At 48.7% G+C, this 15,227-nt stretch overlaps 1 protein-coding gene across 7 annotated transcripts in view; it reads right to left on the bottom strand.

The window, feature by feature from the left end:
• The window catches only part of NR5A2 (nuclear receptor subfamily 5 group A member 2), a 137,613-nt gene that overhangs the window by 113,033 nt on the left and 9,353 nt on the right, over positions 1-15,227 (bottom strand). Inside the window, exons 1-4 of one of the 7 annotated variants that reach the window (XM_084978793.1) lie at positions 13,517-13,997; positions 9,528-9,646; positions 7,841-7,982; positions 4,208-4,854 (exon numbers count right to left, since the gene is read on the bottom strand). In XM_084978793.1, the coding sequence (XP_084834919.1) occupies positions 4,208-4,854; positions 7,841-7,982; positions 9,528-9,646; positions 13,517-13,598 (990 nt within the window). In that variant the 5' untranslated portion in view covers positions 13,599-13,997. 7 annotated transcript variants of the gene reach the window in all.

The following is a 15,227-nucleotide window of genomic DNA, read 5'->3' as shown; positions in this document are numbered from 1 at the left end:
ACAAATGGACTCTGGACTAGCTCTTCTCATCCATGGAGGGAGTATAACTTGTCCTGGGAGTGTGGGCAAGGGGTCATTTGCAAAATTGCCTTATTATCCCATTATGCTCCCAAAGCAAACATGTGACTTTGCATCTTGAGGCTGTGGAGTTATAAGCCATCAGCCCTGCCAGTGTATCATTGGATGGGGTAATTTGCAGTGAAATTAACAAGAAAAAGACATATGTTTCAAGGGGAGTATTCGTCTTGCCAAATGATATTTTAAAATCCCAACTTTTGCTGGACGATGGGGCAAGGAGTGGATGGCGGGTTTCGGCGGGTTTCAGGGATGTCGGCAGGTCGGCCCTTTGCAGGCGTTGGTGTGAGTTAGCCAAGGTAGGTAGACAATGGCACAGTGGGTGGCCCAGGACACCTTTCGAAAGCAATGACTCCTGGGATTGCTGGTCATGCCTCATTAGTGGGTCGTGAAATCAATGTAGTGGGTCATGACCGGAAATCTTAAGAAAACATGAAATAAATTAGACTAAAGCAGAATAAAATAGAACATACCAGTGTACACGGGACAAGGTCACATATCGTCTAGTGCTTTGGTTCTGCTGTTGGTGTGTGCGTGTGTGTTTGTGTTTGATGCTCCCAGTTCCAGTGTAGAATATAATTCTTACTGCAGGTTTTAGTTACAAAGTTTGAAAGCCTCTGCCCTGGAGGAATACGTGTCTCAAGGCTGGCTGAAATGCCTCGGTCTGGTTTCCACAAAGTAAATTTAAAAACAAAGGAAAAGGAATTCTTCCCAAGCAAACAGTTGCCTCGCAACTTTGTATTTAAGCAGATTCTTAAATTATTCTGAACTCTACTTTTCCTTCTTAAAAGAACCTTTAAAGGAACTTGCTCCTTTCAAGGCAAGCCCAAGGCAAAGTGCGAAGTGGGTCCGGTTTGTCTTTCTCTGACCCCCCCCCTCTGGGGGGGGGCACCTCCCACCCTTTAGAGGTCACAGATGTGGCTTGGATCTGGGATCTGGTCTTGCTGTGGCTGTGGTGTTGGCCAGTGGCTACAGCTCTGATTCAATCCCTAGCCTGGGAACCTCCATATGCCTCAGGTGTGGCCCTAAAAAGTCAAAAAAAAAAAAAAAAAAAAAAAGCATAGTCTCATGGAAAAACAACAAGGTCCTACTGTACAGCATGGAGAACTATATCCAATATCCTGCGATAAGCCATAATGCAGAGGAAATATATATATATATACCCACATGTATAACTGAACTGCTTTGCTATACAGCTGGAATTAACACAACACTTTTTTTTCCTTTCCTTTCTTTTTTTTAAATGATTTTTATTTTTCCTGTTATAGATGGTTTATGAACACAACATTGTAAATCAACTATGCTTCAATAACATCGCTTAAAAGTAAAAAAAAAAAAAAAAATGCATATCCCATGAAAGACTGAGAAATGCATTCAACAACAGTATAAATGGTTGAAAATGCTTTACTGTGTCCCATTCCCAAAGGTGTCTGCATTTTTAGCCAAACATGAAATCTGATGCCCTAAAAAACAAACAAACAAACAAAAAAAACCCTCATACAATTTAACTATAATGAGAGGAAAAGAGAAATCTGGAGAGTGTGTTTTCAAGTCCAACCTGAGGCTACTAGCTTCACTGCATAACCTTCCTTTGTTCAGGTATTAATAATACACACGATTTCCTTCCCCGGGCTTTTGTGAAATAAATTCCAACGGGTCTTGGTTTTTAAATAGATATGGATGACACTGTCTCATCATAAAACCTTTAAGAGAAAATACTTTGTCTCACTCAACATTGTATACATTTGACACCCAACTTACTGCCTGGCAAATTTTAGGACCTCAACTGACAAGAGGTTTGTTTTTAAATTTCCCCAATACATTATTAGTATTATTTTCTACTGTACAACAGAGTGACCCAGTTACACATACATGTATCCATTCTTTTTTCTCCCATTATCATACCCCATCATAAGCCTACACAGAGTTCCCAGTGCTACACAGCAGGATGTCATTGCTTATCCATTCCAAAGGCAATAGTCTGCCTCTATTAACCCTGAGCTCCCAAAGAGTTAATGACTATTATACAGTTTTACTCTTCCATAAACACACGTGGTAATACTCTTCCCAATATCAAACAAATAAGGGAGTCCAAGGGCATGGCTTTTTCCCCCTGAATAGAAGAGTATTCCGCAAGGCCTCCACACACCTGTCACCAAATAATTACAATTTTTAAATAGCACTGATTTATTGAGCATGTAATATATGCCAGGCTCCCAGTCCTAGAAGCTTTGTCCACAGTCTCATTTACTCCTCGAAATCCTTCCTCAGTGGAAGTTATTATTGTTCCCTCCATAACCCCGACTGTCCCTGCAAAGACCGCATGCACAATTTTTTTTTTTTTTTTGGTCTTTTGTCTTTTTAGGGCCGCACCTGCAGCATGTGGAGGTTCCCAGGCTAGGGGTCCAATCGGAGCTATAGCTGCCGGCCTACGCCAGAGCCCTGGCAACGCGGGATCTGAGCTGCGTCTGCGACCTACACCACAGCTCACGGCCACGCTGGATCCTTAACCCGCTGAGCAAGGCCAGGGATCGAACCTGCAACCCCGTGGTTCCTAGTCGGATTCGTTTCTGCTGCACCACGACAGGAACTCCCACATGTACAGTTTTACAGACAGAAAACTAAAGCTCAGATTGACAACCTGTCAGTGAAGACATTTACTAAGTAGCAAAGATCTAATTCAAACTGCGCCTCTGACTGCCAAGGCTGTGCTTAACTCTTAGTGTGTCCTAACCTTCCGGTTTGACCAAAAATTTTCGTTTTCATTTTCCAATTGCTTCTTCTAGAGGCAAATCGTGACCCTACAAACACCAGGATAGCTTAATGATAAACGCCCTGAGTAGCCCGGGGCGGTTCCACCCCCAGGGGGCCTGGCCTGACCGCGTGCCCCCACGTGGTCTCCACAGCCCTCAGACTGGTGGTAGTCTGGAAACTTAGGATTTGGATCCATGCAGATAACTTTTTTGTTTCCGGGACAGAACCGAGGCCTGAATGAAGACGGCCGTGGAAAGTGCAGCTTTCTGTTTGCACGGGGCTTCCACAGCCCCAACTCGCATGCACGCACGCACCCACACACCCACCCACACACACACACACACACACACACACCACTTGAAACACAACCTTTCAACGAAAAGCCTGCTTTTCATACTACCCCTTTCTCCAAGATTCTCCCCTCCCCTCCCAAGTCCAAGGTGATCAGAAGCCACGGGCCTGCAGCAGCCACATCTCCCCGACAGTAACAGGAAGCAACTGAGGTTCTACCAGACAGGCTAGAAATCAAACCCAGGATTCATTCTTGCTGTCCAAGCAGAGGATGAAACCACTAACCACCGAATACGGTTTGGTAGCTATTCGTAGATCCCAAGCTTCTCTCTAACTTTCCCATATTAATTCCGGCTTAAGTTTCAGGAAATAAAATAATTACGTAGTTAAACAGAGAGCCTTATACAAACAAGGACTGTGTTTACCATGTACCAATCCATTAAAATCAATGACAAACAGGGATGATGAGAACAAGAAAGCCCAGCCAAGGAGACTCACGCTCACCCTTGGGTCCATTCCCCAGCCAATGACAGCCAACATCCTATTTGGAATCCGCCCGGCACACAAAGGCCTTACCAACCTAATATCAAGGTAAACAGGTAGTAAATACCTGCTTGATGTGACTAACCAGGTGCTCGCCTTCGCATTCTTCAGCGCCTGAACACAACTAAAGGTGAGCATTTGTTTTCTTGGCAACGGGCACCCCTCTAAGAGGGCTCTTTGGTCCATAATCTTTTATGTTTATTAGGTGCTGTTTCACCTTGGCTTCAGTTTAGCCATAAACCATCAGAGGCAAAGGGAAGAAGTAAAAGTAGGCTAACATGCAGAAAAATAATAATAATAATAATAACAAAAGAATCCAACTGAGTTTCCTGTATTGTGAGATTAAACACCAGGCCCCCAAATGAAGAGCGGCAGAAAACACGAGGCTTCGCAAGGGTCCTGGAGTCACGTCTAGGACGTCACACAACAAAGGACAGGTAAGCGCAATGTGTTTCAGCACCAAGACCCTGTGAACCAGGGGCAGAGCCAGGTCCCCCCACCCCCACCCCGGGCGGGGAAGGCTGGATGCCAAGGGCTGCCGTACCTTGAGCTCTCGGAAGAAGACGCTACTCCGGGCCCACTCGACGATGGAGAACAGGGTCTGGTCTGCCATCTTGCACATGAGCCCAAACGTGGTGAGCCTCTCGTGCTTGCTGCGGCTGGCCTGCTCCTGCTGCAGGTAGGCCATGATCTTGGCCTGGACCTGCGGCTCATCTGGCTCGCACTTGAGCAGTTCCAGGATCAGGTGGGGGATGCTGGCCGGGGAGCTGGTCTGGTACGTGTCCATGTAGGAATAGCCCATGATGGACTCGGGCGAGCTGGTGTAGGGTTCTGGGTACTCAGACTTGATGGCCCGGCTGGGAAAGTGGCCGTAGGTCTGGTAACCCTGCAGGCTGCCGTGGGGTGGCATCGTCATGCTGATGGGGGACGTGACAAAGGGGCTGCGATCATAGTCTGTAGGAGGCAAGGCAGCGTGGTTCAGAGGTAGGCCTTTGGAGGCGGAATGGATGCTCTGAATGGCGGAGGAGAGGCTCAGCTCGGAGGGCATGGCTTGGATCACCTGAGACATGGCTTCCAGCTTAAGTCCATTGGCTCGGATGAGGGCCTTTTTCTGCTGCTTCAGAGCCCGGTCCCTCTTGTACATGGGCCCAAATTTATTCCTTCCTCCACGCATGCGGTCGGCCCTTACCGCTGTTGCGGGGGGGGGGGGGGCAGGGACAAAAAAAAAAAAAAAAGGAAGTAAGATGACAAATCAGATGTAAATGATGCGCCTTCTCCAGATCTCCAGATATTTCAAAAGGCTGAAAAGGGACCACAAGTGGTCCGTGTGGGGTTGTTTTCATTATGATAGCCCACAGAGATGCCCCTAAAAGCCATGTCCTCTTTATTTATGAATTATTTCCTCCAAGCATGTTGGTCAGCCAAAAACATCATCCAGAGAGGTAGGGATAGGACATGGTAACCCTTTGGTGGACTAAAGCGATTTCTTTATTTTAATTTATTCTATTCTATTTTACTTTATTTGTCTTTGTCTCCTTTTATATGGAGGTTCCCAGGCTAGGGGTCTAATCAGAGCTGTAGACACCAGCCTACACCACAGCCACAGCAGCTCAGGATCTGAGCCGCATCTGCAACCTACACCACCCTCACGGCAATGCCGGATCCTTTACCCACTGAGTGAGGCCAGGGATGGAACCTGCAACCTCATGGTTCCTAATTGGGTCGTTAACCACTGAGCCATGGTGGGAATTCCTAAAGCGATTTCTTAATTTGTGTTACCCACAGTGGGTGCGTCCTATGGCTAAGGAAGCTGAGGGTCTATCATGACAGTGATGTTATGATTCTCATTTTGGAAGGGCAAAAGAAAAAGAAGAAGAAATCAAATCATCCACTTTCCAGATTAAATTGTGACTATTTTTCCTTAAAACATCTTTTTCCCTCAAAGCGATTTTGGCTAATTTGCTGCAAAAAGGGTTTGGGTACGTGCTCTTCTTGGAAACCTGCCTTCACTGGGTAATGCCTTTTTTTTTTTTTTTTGGTCTTTTTTTGCCTTTTCTCAGGCCGCTCCGGAGGCATATGGAGGCCTACCCCAGAGCTACAGCAACATGGGATTCAAGCCACGTCTTCGACTTACACCACAGCTCAGGGCAACACCGGATCCTTAACCCACTGAGCAAGGCCAGGAATCGAACCCAGAACCTCATGGTTCCTAGTCAGATTCTTTAACCACTGCGTCACGACGGGAACGCCCGGTAATGCTTTTCACTTAAGTGGATCTGGACATCAAGAAAGCAAATTCATTTCAGAAGCCGTCAAAACGGTCCACCGTCAACACTGCTTGTGTGGCATCTGCAGCCATGTCTAATCATTTACAAAGAGGGTTTCTCAAGCTCGTAGTCACCAATGGCAATTAGACAGTGACCACTGACAGTCTGGGACATGTTGAAATTGCTAGAGATTTAGTTTTCAAGCTTTTTAAATCTTAGGATGAGTCTAACATTACAAATTTATTGTGCATGTTAGGTATCCAGAATGCTGCACAAGGTAAGAAAGTTTTTCATCTGGATGATAATTTATTGACTATTCAATTGTTTATCTCACACTGGGAGTTACAGTTAAAAAAGGATACTTTGGGGGGGCAGGAGTGGGATGGCTGGAGAGTTTGGGGTTAGTAGATGCAAACTGTGACATTTAGAATGGATAAGCAATGAGGTCCTGCTGTACAGCACAGGGAACTATATCCAGTCTCCTGGGATAGACCCTGATGGAAGATAATATAAGAAAGAGAATATATCTATATATATAGACACGTTTGACTGAGTCACTTTGCTGTACTGCAGAAATTGGCACAACATTGTAAATCAATGATAATTTTTAAAAATTAAAGAATGAAAAAAAGAAAGGGTACTTTTGTGGTAACGAAACACAACCTTTTCCTTTTGTTAAACACATAAAGGAACCAAATGACATCATATGCAATCACAACATTTCATGTTTAAGATATTTTATCTTGGATGTTTCCTACTATGGGAAGTAAGCACCTATCACACGATTTTGTTGTTTGGAAAAGAATCAAAAGATCAGTAATCAAGAAGTTAATAAATATCAATCACTGCCTTTCTCAGGTTCATCTTAAAACAACCCTGACTCCTGATAACCAAAGTGGCTGCTTCTATTGAGAAGGAAATCTATTAGCAGTTCAGCAGATTTATATTTGAAATTGTTTGAGTATTTCCATCAAGTCTGAGTGCCACACAACAGAAAAGCCCCAAACACCACTAGCCTGCGCCTCATTGATCAAATAAAATCACTCTAGGATCTGGCACATCGCAGTGATATGTATCTCTTCTTATTACTTTATTTGCAGTGTATTTAATCTGTGGAAAGGCAGTAGGTCAGAGGCTGGAAAACAGCAACACACCATAATAGTCCATGAACTACAAATTATTTACAGCAGTCACATATTAACTTGACTTCCTGCCAATCTGTACATCGTAAAGGCTGGTTCTACTCTTTTCAACATAAAGTTTAATGTGGCTTTTGAGAAACCACTCTTGTTCTCATCAAACCAATGCTACTGATTTAATAGTTCATTATTTTTCATGTTTCCTGCATCTCAAAAATTTTTTTTGTAGACTCAGTCCTCTTCGAAAGAAGTATGCTTTCCCGCACTATCAAAAATGATACTCTACATGAGAAAAATCATTTTATAATTAAAGGCGTAGACTCTTGTCCAGAAATCATGAAACTAAGAGTAACCATTGTAACACAGGTACCCATGTAAAAAGATTCAAATCAAACTTTCACCAAGGAATGCTGATTTAAAAACTTAAAGGATTTTTAAAACTATTTTTGCAAATTATTTTGATTTGTTCTCTGTCGAATCGCTTTAGCTTTGCTGTCATCTAACCTAGGGAATGCATCTGTTCCTCAAACTGAAAAAGAGGCAGGAAGGTGAAACTCTGATATTCAAGTGCTGTTCCCAGGAGATTTCACCTGTGTTTAAACGAGAATCAGGCTATTCTGCTAACAAAACATAAAAAGATCTTACATGATTGTCAAGAGTGTGAAAAGACTAGGAAACTACTGTTACCACGTTATTATAAGTACAATGTTGTTTTAAATCCTACGTCCTTGGAGAATTTTAACAGGCCGTAGTTTTGAGAAGAAAACTTACCTTCTAGCTTCATTCCAACACTAAGACATTTTTGAAATCGACAGTAAGGACAACGCTTTCTCTGTGTTTTGTCAATCTGGCAGTTCTGGTTTTCTATACATGTGTACCTTTTATTATTTTGGACTGTTCGCTTAAAAAAGCCCTGGAAGAAAAAAACAGTGAGACATATTATAAATCGAACACCCGTCTCTTGCATTGTTTCATTTTAAGGAAATCCCCAGTAAAGCTTTTCCTTGCTCCATTTCAGCCCTTATGTGGTTCTGCAATTTGTCTTACATTTTAACAAGCTCAACCTTCCCAAACAGCGCCAGGCCATGGTAGAGATTTGTCTGGCATCAGAGTAACTCCAGAATCGCTTCATATCTTGGGGAGATTTAGCCATATACCATTTCATCTCAACATTCAGAGAAAAATACATGCTACCTGGACCAGGACTTTTTTTGGAAAAAACAAAATCTGTTTTTCTATGATCCTTCCGGTTTCAGATAAGGCGTTCATGGCCAGCTGTACTGTTTTTCAGGAGTCCGATACAAGTGGCAAACTACTGTCAAATACCAGTGGAAAAATAGAATAGCAAAACACCTCAGGGTTTTTTTTTTTTTTTTTTTTTTTTTTTTAAACACATGTCAACACGAGATAGTTAAAAGCAAAAGGATTTAAAAAATAAAATAGGAAGCAAAGCATTCACAATTCTATCAGAATACATTCAAGTTGGGGAAACTAAAAAAAACAAAAGGGGTGAAACTGATGGGGAAAAAGGCATGTATAGCAGAGAGTAGAATTTTAGCAAAGTGTATGCTTTCCTTATACCGCATGTGAAAAAAAAATCAAAATTAAATCTGTAGCTTTATAACCTAGTACTGGCTTGGACAGTGATTCTTTATATCTGTCCTACTGGCCACAAAGTGAAACTATCTTACTCTGTTATAGAGAAAGAAGAGACTTTCCTGGCAGTGGTTGAAGTAATTGTACTAAGTTCTTTACATTTAAAAATGTTGAAAAATAAAGAGTATCAAGTTCACTGGAAATATATGAAAAAGGTGTGAGATAAATTCTTAATGTTACATTGTTACTAATAATACATCTGACATTAAAATTTCTTGCCTTTAAGTAGGTCAGGTGATCCATTTATGAAAACTACGCTATTATAAACTTAAGCTCTGGTTTCTTATTCTTTCTGATATAAATCTCCCCCAAATCGTCAAAAATTATTTTTGGAGTAAATCAAGATGAAATCATGTGGCGGCGAACTTAGACTTTTATGTCTGAGGATAAAAAATGTTTAGCCACGTCGCACAGAATACTCTGAAGTTAAAATGTATTTGGGAAATACTTTGTCATGTTCCCTTTCCACAACAACGATGCTTTAAATATATATAAGTCAAGCAAAATCAATATTTTGGACTGTTAGAAGTCTTTCTACCGCTACATCACCTTACTACAATAAACTACTTTAAAGCCATGAGACTGGCAAAGTTTTCTAAACAGCATAAATTTTTGGGCCTTTTGAATTAAATCAGACAGACACATATTTCTAAGCATCATCTCCCTAAGACTAACTCCTTCCCTCTCTCATTTTTAATTGAGTCCACAAAAGACAGCCTACATTTTAACTTTAGGGTGTCATCCAATGGTTTCTTTTGGTTTTGAACATTATTATTTCTCAGGGAGCAACGGAGAAGCAAACCTTGCAGCTTTCACAGGTGAGGAGCCCATAGTGGTACCCAGACACTTTATCTCCACACACAGGACAGAGCTCTTCGAGATCTTCATCATAGGAGTAATTCACCATTTTAAACTGAGACACTGAAACGACAAGAGAAATGTATGCACATACACAGTTAATGTACTTGGTAGGTTTTAATCCTGCCCTAAAAAAAGCATTTTGGTGGGCACACATCACCAGGTCAAACGTGAACTAAGAAGGTTTCACTCAGGTGTACTGAGGACACCTATTTTTATACAAGGAAAGTAATCTTATGGCATTAAGGCACATGCTTTTTATAATTTTAAAATCATCCTCATTTCTTTTGTTAATTTTTTTAAGCGACCCCTGTCCAACACAAGTCTCCAAACTCTGCAGAGCAACAGCTCAGAAGAGAAACACGAACGGCATAAAGTAACAACTGAGAATTTCTTTTAGAGCTTCGTTATGTTAAGTTCCAAAATGTCCCCTTTGCCTAGAGCAGAGAAAGGACCAACCCCTTCATCCTCCCACTCGAAGTGACTTTGCCCAAAGTCCACCAAACGGTGAGGATGTATGGGGATCAAACACCAACAAGCCAACACTTGGCGGAAGAACGAAGCCCCAGAAACCTGCTTCTCAGCAGCCCCACTTGAACCCCAGCCTGTGCTCCCAGCCTTCAGATGGGTTAGATTCCGTTCTAACCCAAGATGATAGGGCTTTCATCTCCACACTTTGGAAACTCCTGTAAAAATAAAAAGGAAAGAGGGAGGGAACCCGGACGGAAAAAAAAAAAAAAGAAGAAGAAAAAGAAGGAAAGGAAAAGATACACACGAGGGTTTGGTTTCGTCGCAAAGCATTGAAGTCCTTTAATGAACTTCGCGTGTTTCCGATCATCACTGCAAAATAGAAACACCTCTGAGTTCACCCTGTTAAAAGTTAAACAGAAATCAGGCCGCGACCACGCAGGGATCAGGTAACCGCCTTCCTCAGGACCCTGCCCCGCGAAAGCGTCTTCGCAGCTCAAAGATGGAGAAACGGCACAAGAGGGGCAGAGGCCAGGAGGCTCAGATAATACCTGATCCGGTCCTTCCGTGAGACTCGGGCCACGCGGGTCGAGCCTCGCAGCGCGCGCGGCGGGGATGGATGGCGAGGGCAGGTCCGCGCAGCCCAGCCGTCGCCCAAACCCTCCGGGCACCTCTGGTGAAACCCGGGGGCGCACTCGCCGCTCGCCCCTCGCTCAACTTTGGGCTTTACACACAGGCGCACAAACGCCGAGTCAAGTTTGTTTTAAGTTAATCAGTGGCATTTGCAGGGGGCGGGGCGGGGGGGGATGGGGAACCTAGGGCCAGGCAGAAGTTTCCTCTGAATTGTTTACCAAAAAGGAAAGGGTGAAAGAGCCCCCACCGCATCCCCAAAGTACCCGAACACTCTGTCACCAGAGTGGCCTCCTTGCCAATGACTTCTTTTAAAAATAAGATTTTTCTCTTTACGGATTCTGGGGGCCTCCGGAAAGCGCCGTCGGGGTGGGGGGTCACTTGCAGGCGGAGTGGAGCCAGTTCTCCGGGGACACAGACCCCTGGGCTAGGGGAATAAACCGGAGTGAGTTAGCCCGAGTCTGGGGAGGGGGGATCCCGGGAAAGGATGTTCCAGCAGAGGCAGGCGCTTGGGCTCCGCGGAAGAGAAATAAAGAGACGCAGAGCGCCGTCTTCCCAGAAGTGCCCGGAAAGGTCCACGCTTGCGTTTGGAAAACCCGGGGGTCTGGCCCAAGTTTGTTTATGGCCCCCGTCCCTCCCTCACTGTAGTCTCGAGGCACAGTTTAGGGAAGGAAAAAAGTGCTTTCCCAAGCGTGTTCTTTTCTCCTTCCCCCTTCCTTCAACAAAGTAAACTCGCACCCGAGGGGCACGAAGGCAACGGTTTACAGGGAGCTTCGGGGACCCGACACCGAAAAGACGGGGACCCTCTTGGAAAATTCAATGACAGAGGCCGCTCTACGAGCCTGGGGCTTCTTCCAGAGGCGCCCAGGGGTCGTAACCCAAGTTATCGTTTGGAGAACCGAAGCCGTCGGAGCTAAGAAGTCCCGGTCTTGAGAAAGCTAGAGGGGACGGTGGGCCTTGGAAAGCTCAGGCCGCAGAGGCCCGCGGACAAGTTCCCCGAACTGTCCCGGAACCCGGTAGCGGGTCCTCTTTCTGCACACCCCCCCCCCCTCCCCCGGGTCGGACAGCAGCGCGCCCCCGGCTGAGACCAGAGCGAGGCTGGGAATGGGGTCCCGTCCCCAGGGGCTCCTCCCGGGCAGGAGGCCGCGTGGCGTGCAGAAAGCCGTGCCCGGGCGCTTCCCACGCGCTTTCGGCCCGAGGGCTGAGCAAGCGACCGGCAGCTTCCCGGAGCCCTGGGCACCAGGGAAAGCCAAACGTCTGCTTTGGGGCAGGAGGTCGGGTCCAGAACGGCCCTCTCGAGTTTAACAAATAAAATATTGCAATGGCATTTCCCTCCCATCTCCCCCCAAACCCTGATTCTTGCCTCCGCTACTTCCCGCTCCAGGTTCTCCCTCAGCTTCTCTTCCCGAGTTGCTCAGAAATGCGCGTGCAGGAAGAAGAAGCTGAAGCTTTCCCTTGGACCTAAGAATCTCGCCGGCCCCAAGGCGCCCAAAGGAATAGTCCTTCTCGGCAGCAGGCCGCGGAGACTCCCCGATGCGACCCCGCTTCTCCTACAACCCCGTTCACGGAATCCTTAGGTGGCAGAGGGAAAGCCTGTTTGCGCCAACCGGGTCCCTCGGCAGCCAGCTCAGGAGTGGAGACTCTGGGGCCTCGGCCCCAGGGGACTTGCGCGCCCTCCCTGGAGGCTTGCAGAGAGCCCAGGATCCGCGAGGGGTAAAAGACGCCAACGGCAGGACGCTCACCTTCCCGCCCCCCACTATTCCCAGCTCAGCGGGCCGACCTCAGGCCCCGGGCCCAGCACCGCCTCTCCCGCACCGCCGCGTGCACCAGCCCTGAACTCTGCTCTCCACGCCTCCCCGGCCCTTTCAAGTTCGCCCGAGGGGGACGGCAGGAAGCGTTCCGGGATCACAGGCCCGCCAGCCCGCACATCCTGCGCGCTGGCAGGGGCGAGGGTAGAAGAGCACCGGTGACTTTTCCTAGCATTGTTCCCTCCCCGGCCCAGAGCGACTGCGATAAACTTTTGAAGGGCTTCATTCCGCCAAATCTTGAGTCGCTTATTTTGGAATGCGGCGAAAGCACAGACTGCGGGATTTGCTTGTTTTTCCCTTTTGTTAGCAATCAAGAGCGGGGCGGGGGTGGGGGGGTGGACACACAGAAGTCCTGTGTTGCCAGCGCTCAGACTGAAGAGGCAAGAAGCTAACCTGCAGCCCCCACCTCACTGACTCTGCAGTGCCCGACCGGAGGATGAGCTGGGGATATGGTGGATATTCTCCAGTTCTGCCTGCGGGTTATGAAGTTGTTCAAATTGGAGCCGCCTCCCAGTGCGCGCCCGGGCATTGGGGTGCCCACGTGCGTCCTAACACCGCTAAGCCAGCTCTCCCCGAGGCGCCTCTTTCTGCAATTGACTCTCCCAGGCAGAGTGTTCCTCCATTCAAAAGCACTGGTTCAAGTTCTCCCTGACTCCAAAGACTCAAAACCAGCTCGGATTTCCCTGAGCTATTCCATTTCTTAGAATGATCTTATTATTCTAAAGGATCTGTAGCCTGAGGCTGCCTTGCTCGGGCAGCCATAGAGCTCAAAGCCTGTCTTTTCTTAATTACAAGTGGCCAATTTGGCATTACTAGGAAAATCCCCTCCCCGCATTGTTCAAGAGCCATAAACTTTTATGCCTGCCCCCGGGGAGGGGGCCCGACGCCCGCGCGCCGCCCCGCAGCCCCGAGGCGGCGAGCGCCCGGCGGCCGGTCCAGCGCCCGCGCAGGGCGGGCGGCTGCAGCCCGCGGGGCGAGCCCGAGGCGAGGTAGCCGCGAGAGCCGAGCGCCGCGAGCGCCTCCTTACCTTGCATGTTTTCCGGCATCTGCCCCTGTTCCCCATGCGACCGAGCCAGTCCCAGGGCTTCCGTCTCCACTTTGGGCAGCATGACAAGGCGGCCGCGGGCGGGGGTAGGGGGTCCGAGTCGGTCCGGAAGCCCAGCACCTGGACACGGGCAGCACAGATTCAACTCCGGCGGAAAGGACGAGGGGGCAGCCGGGTAGTTGCTCCTTCGCCCTCTGGCAGGAGCGCGCCTCCGCCGCCTCCGGGGCTGCCGTCAAGACCCCGGAGCCCCGTCCAGGCTCGCAGCTCCCGAGCGCCCGCAAGCTGCCGGGAAGAGGGAGCGGGCTGCGAGCTAACACTGCGTCCGGGCGCCCCTGTCCGTCTCGGCAAGGGCGCAGCGGCCCGGGGCGCGGGTGCGCGTACGGCCGAGCTCCGGGCGCGCAGCGGAGACGGCGGCGGAGCTCTGGCTGCTGCTGCCGCCACCGTTGTGCCGCTGCCGCTGCTCCCGGACGGCTCGGCTCCGGCGACCCCCGCCCCTCCCTCCGCCGCCCTCGGCTCGGGATCCGCAGGGTCCCTCGCGCGCGCTTTCTCTGGCCTCACTCTCCTCTCCTCTCCGCCCCTTCCTCGACTCTGCTTCCCTCTCGCTCACTGTCAGGCGTGGAGTTAAGAAGTTCCAGCCTCCCTCTGCTGCCTCAGCTACTCCCGCCAGTCGGAGAGCAGTCCTCTCCGGCCCCGAGGATGACGAGGCTGGGAAGGAAAGGGGGAGGAAGAGGAGGAGAAGGGAGGTAAGTAGGACCGGGGTAGGGGGAAGGCAGGGATGAGGGGTGATGACAGTGAATGGGGGACGCGGGTTCCGGACTCGGGTCGGACACCAGGCGCCAGCCAATGAGGACGAGGTTCAGGCGCCGGCCCCCTCGCCTGCCCCAACCTCTTCACCCCGCTTCACCTCGCTTCACCCCCTCCCACCCCACCCTGGCCTGGGGCGGGGGATGTGAACGCGGCGGGTCTTACAGCGGGTGAGAGGCGACCTCTGTCTGAGCGCGGCGGCCAAGGAGAAGCTCGGGCGGAGGTTTCCGCGCCAAGGGGAGGCCAGGAGGGATGCGGGTGGGAGTGCGGGGGCAGGGGTGCTCCCCGGTGGGCGTCTGCCCGCGCGGAGGGGGGCTGCAGGAGTTAAACACACATTTAAACAACCTAGAAGAGCAAAGTGGAGCTGGCCTGCTCTCCAGGGCCTCCTGGCTTCATTCCCCTGGGCACTCAGTCCGCGGGCCCCCGGGAGCGGAGAGGCCGAGCGTCGCGGCTCACCTGCTCGCCGAGAGGACACCTCTGTGGCCGAGAGTTCACTCGCTTGCCAGGAATCTGAACAGCCATCCCCGTTTCCCCATTCTCCCCCAGTTCCTTCGCTCCCTTAGAAAACGCCACCTCCCTCCTTCAGCCCAAGATTATCTCGGCGGCAGACTTCCTAAATTGTAGTGAACTGCGTTTCCATATAGAATGCAAAGAAGCCTGGCCTTTCCTTTTCCCTTCTGCTGTCTCTTGGGTGGGACGATCCGCACGAGGCCAGAGGCCCAGCACTTTAAAAAAGTTTTAAAGAACCATCTGTTATGCAAGCTCTTCCACCACCAGCCCAGCCCCATCTTCAAAGTTTTCAGATCTCATCCCAACCAGATGAAAACATTTTTTCCCCCCCAGCCTCCTTACTGCATGTGAAATGCCTCCTATTCGGTGTCTGCTGGGA

Source organism: Sus scrofa, chromosome 10 (genome assembly GCF_054392235.1).
Source record: "Sus scrofa isolate SSC_HxYL_T2T_F1_AM1 chromosome 10, Sscrofa_HxYL_maternal_Yorkshire_Landrace_v2.0, whole genome shotgun sequence".
Lineage (NCBI taxonomy): Eukaryota > Metazoa > Chordata > Mammalia > Artiodactyla > Suidae > Sus > Sus scrofa.
The sequence above is the reverse complement of the archived record's forward strand: the minus strand, read 5'-3'. Positions and strand labels throughout refer to the sequence as shown.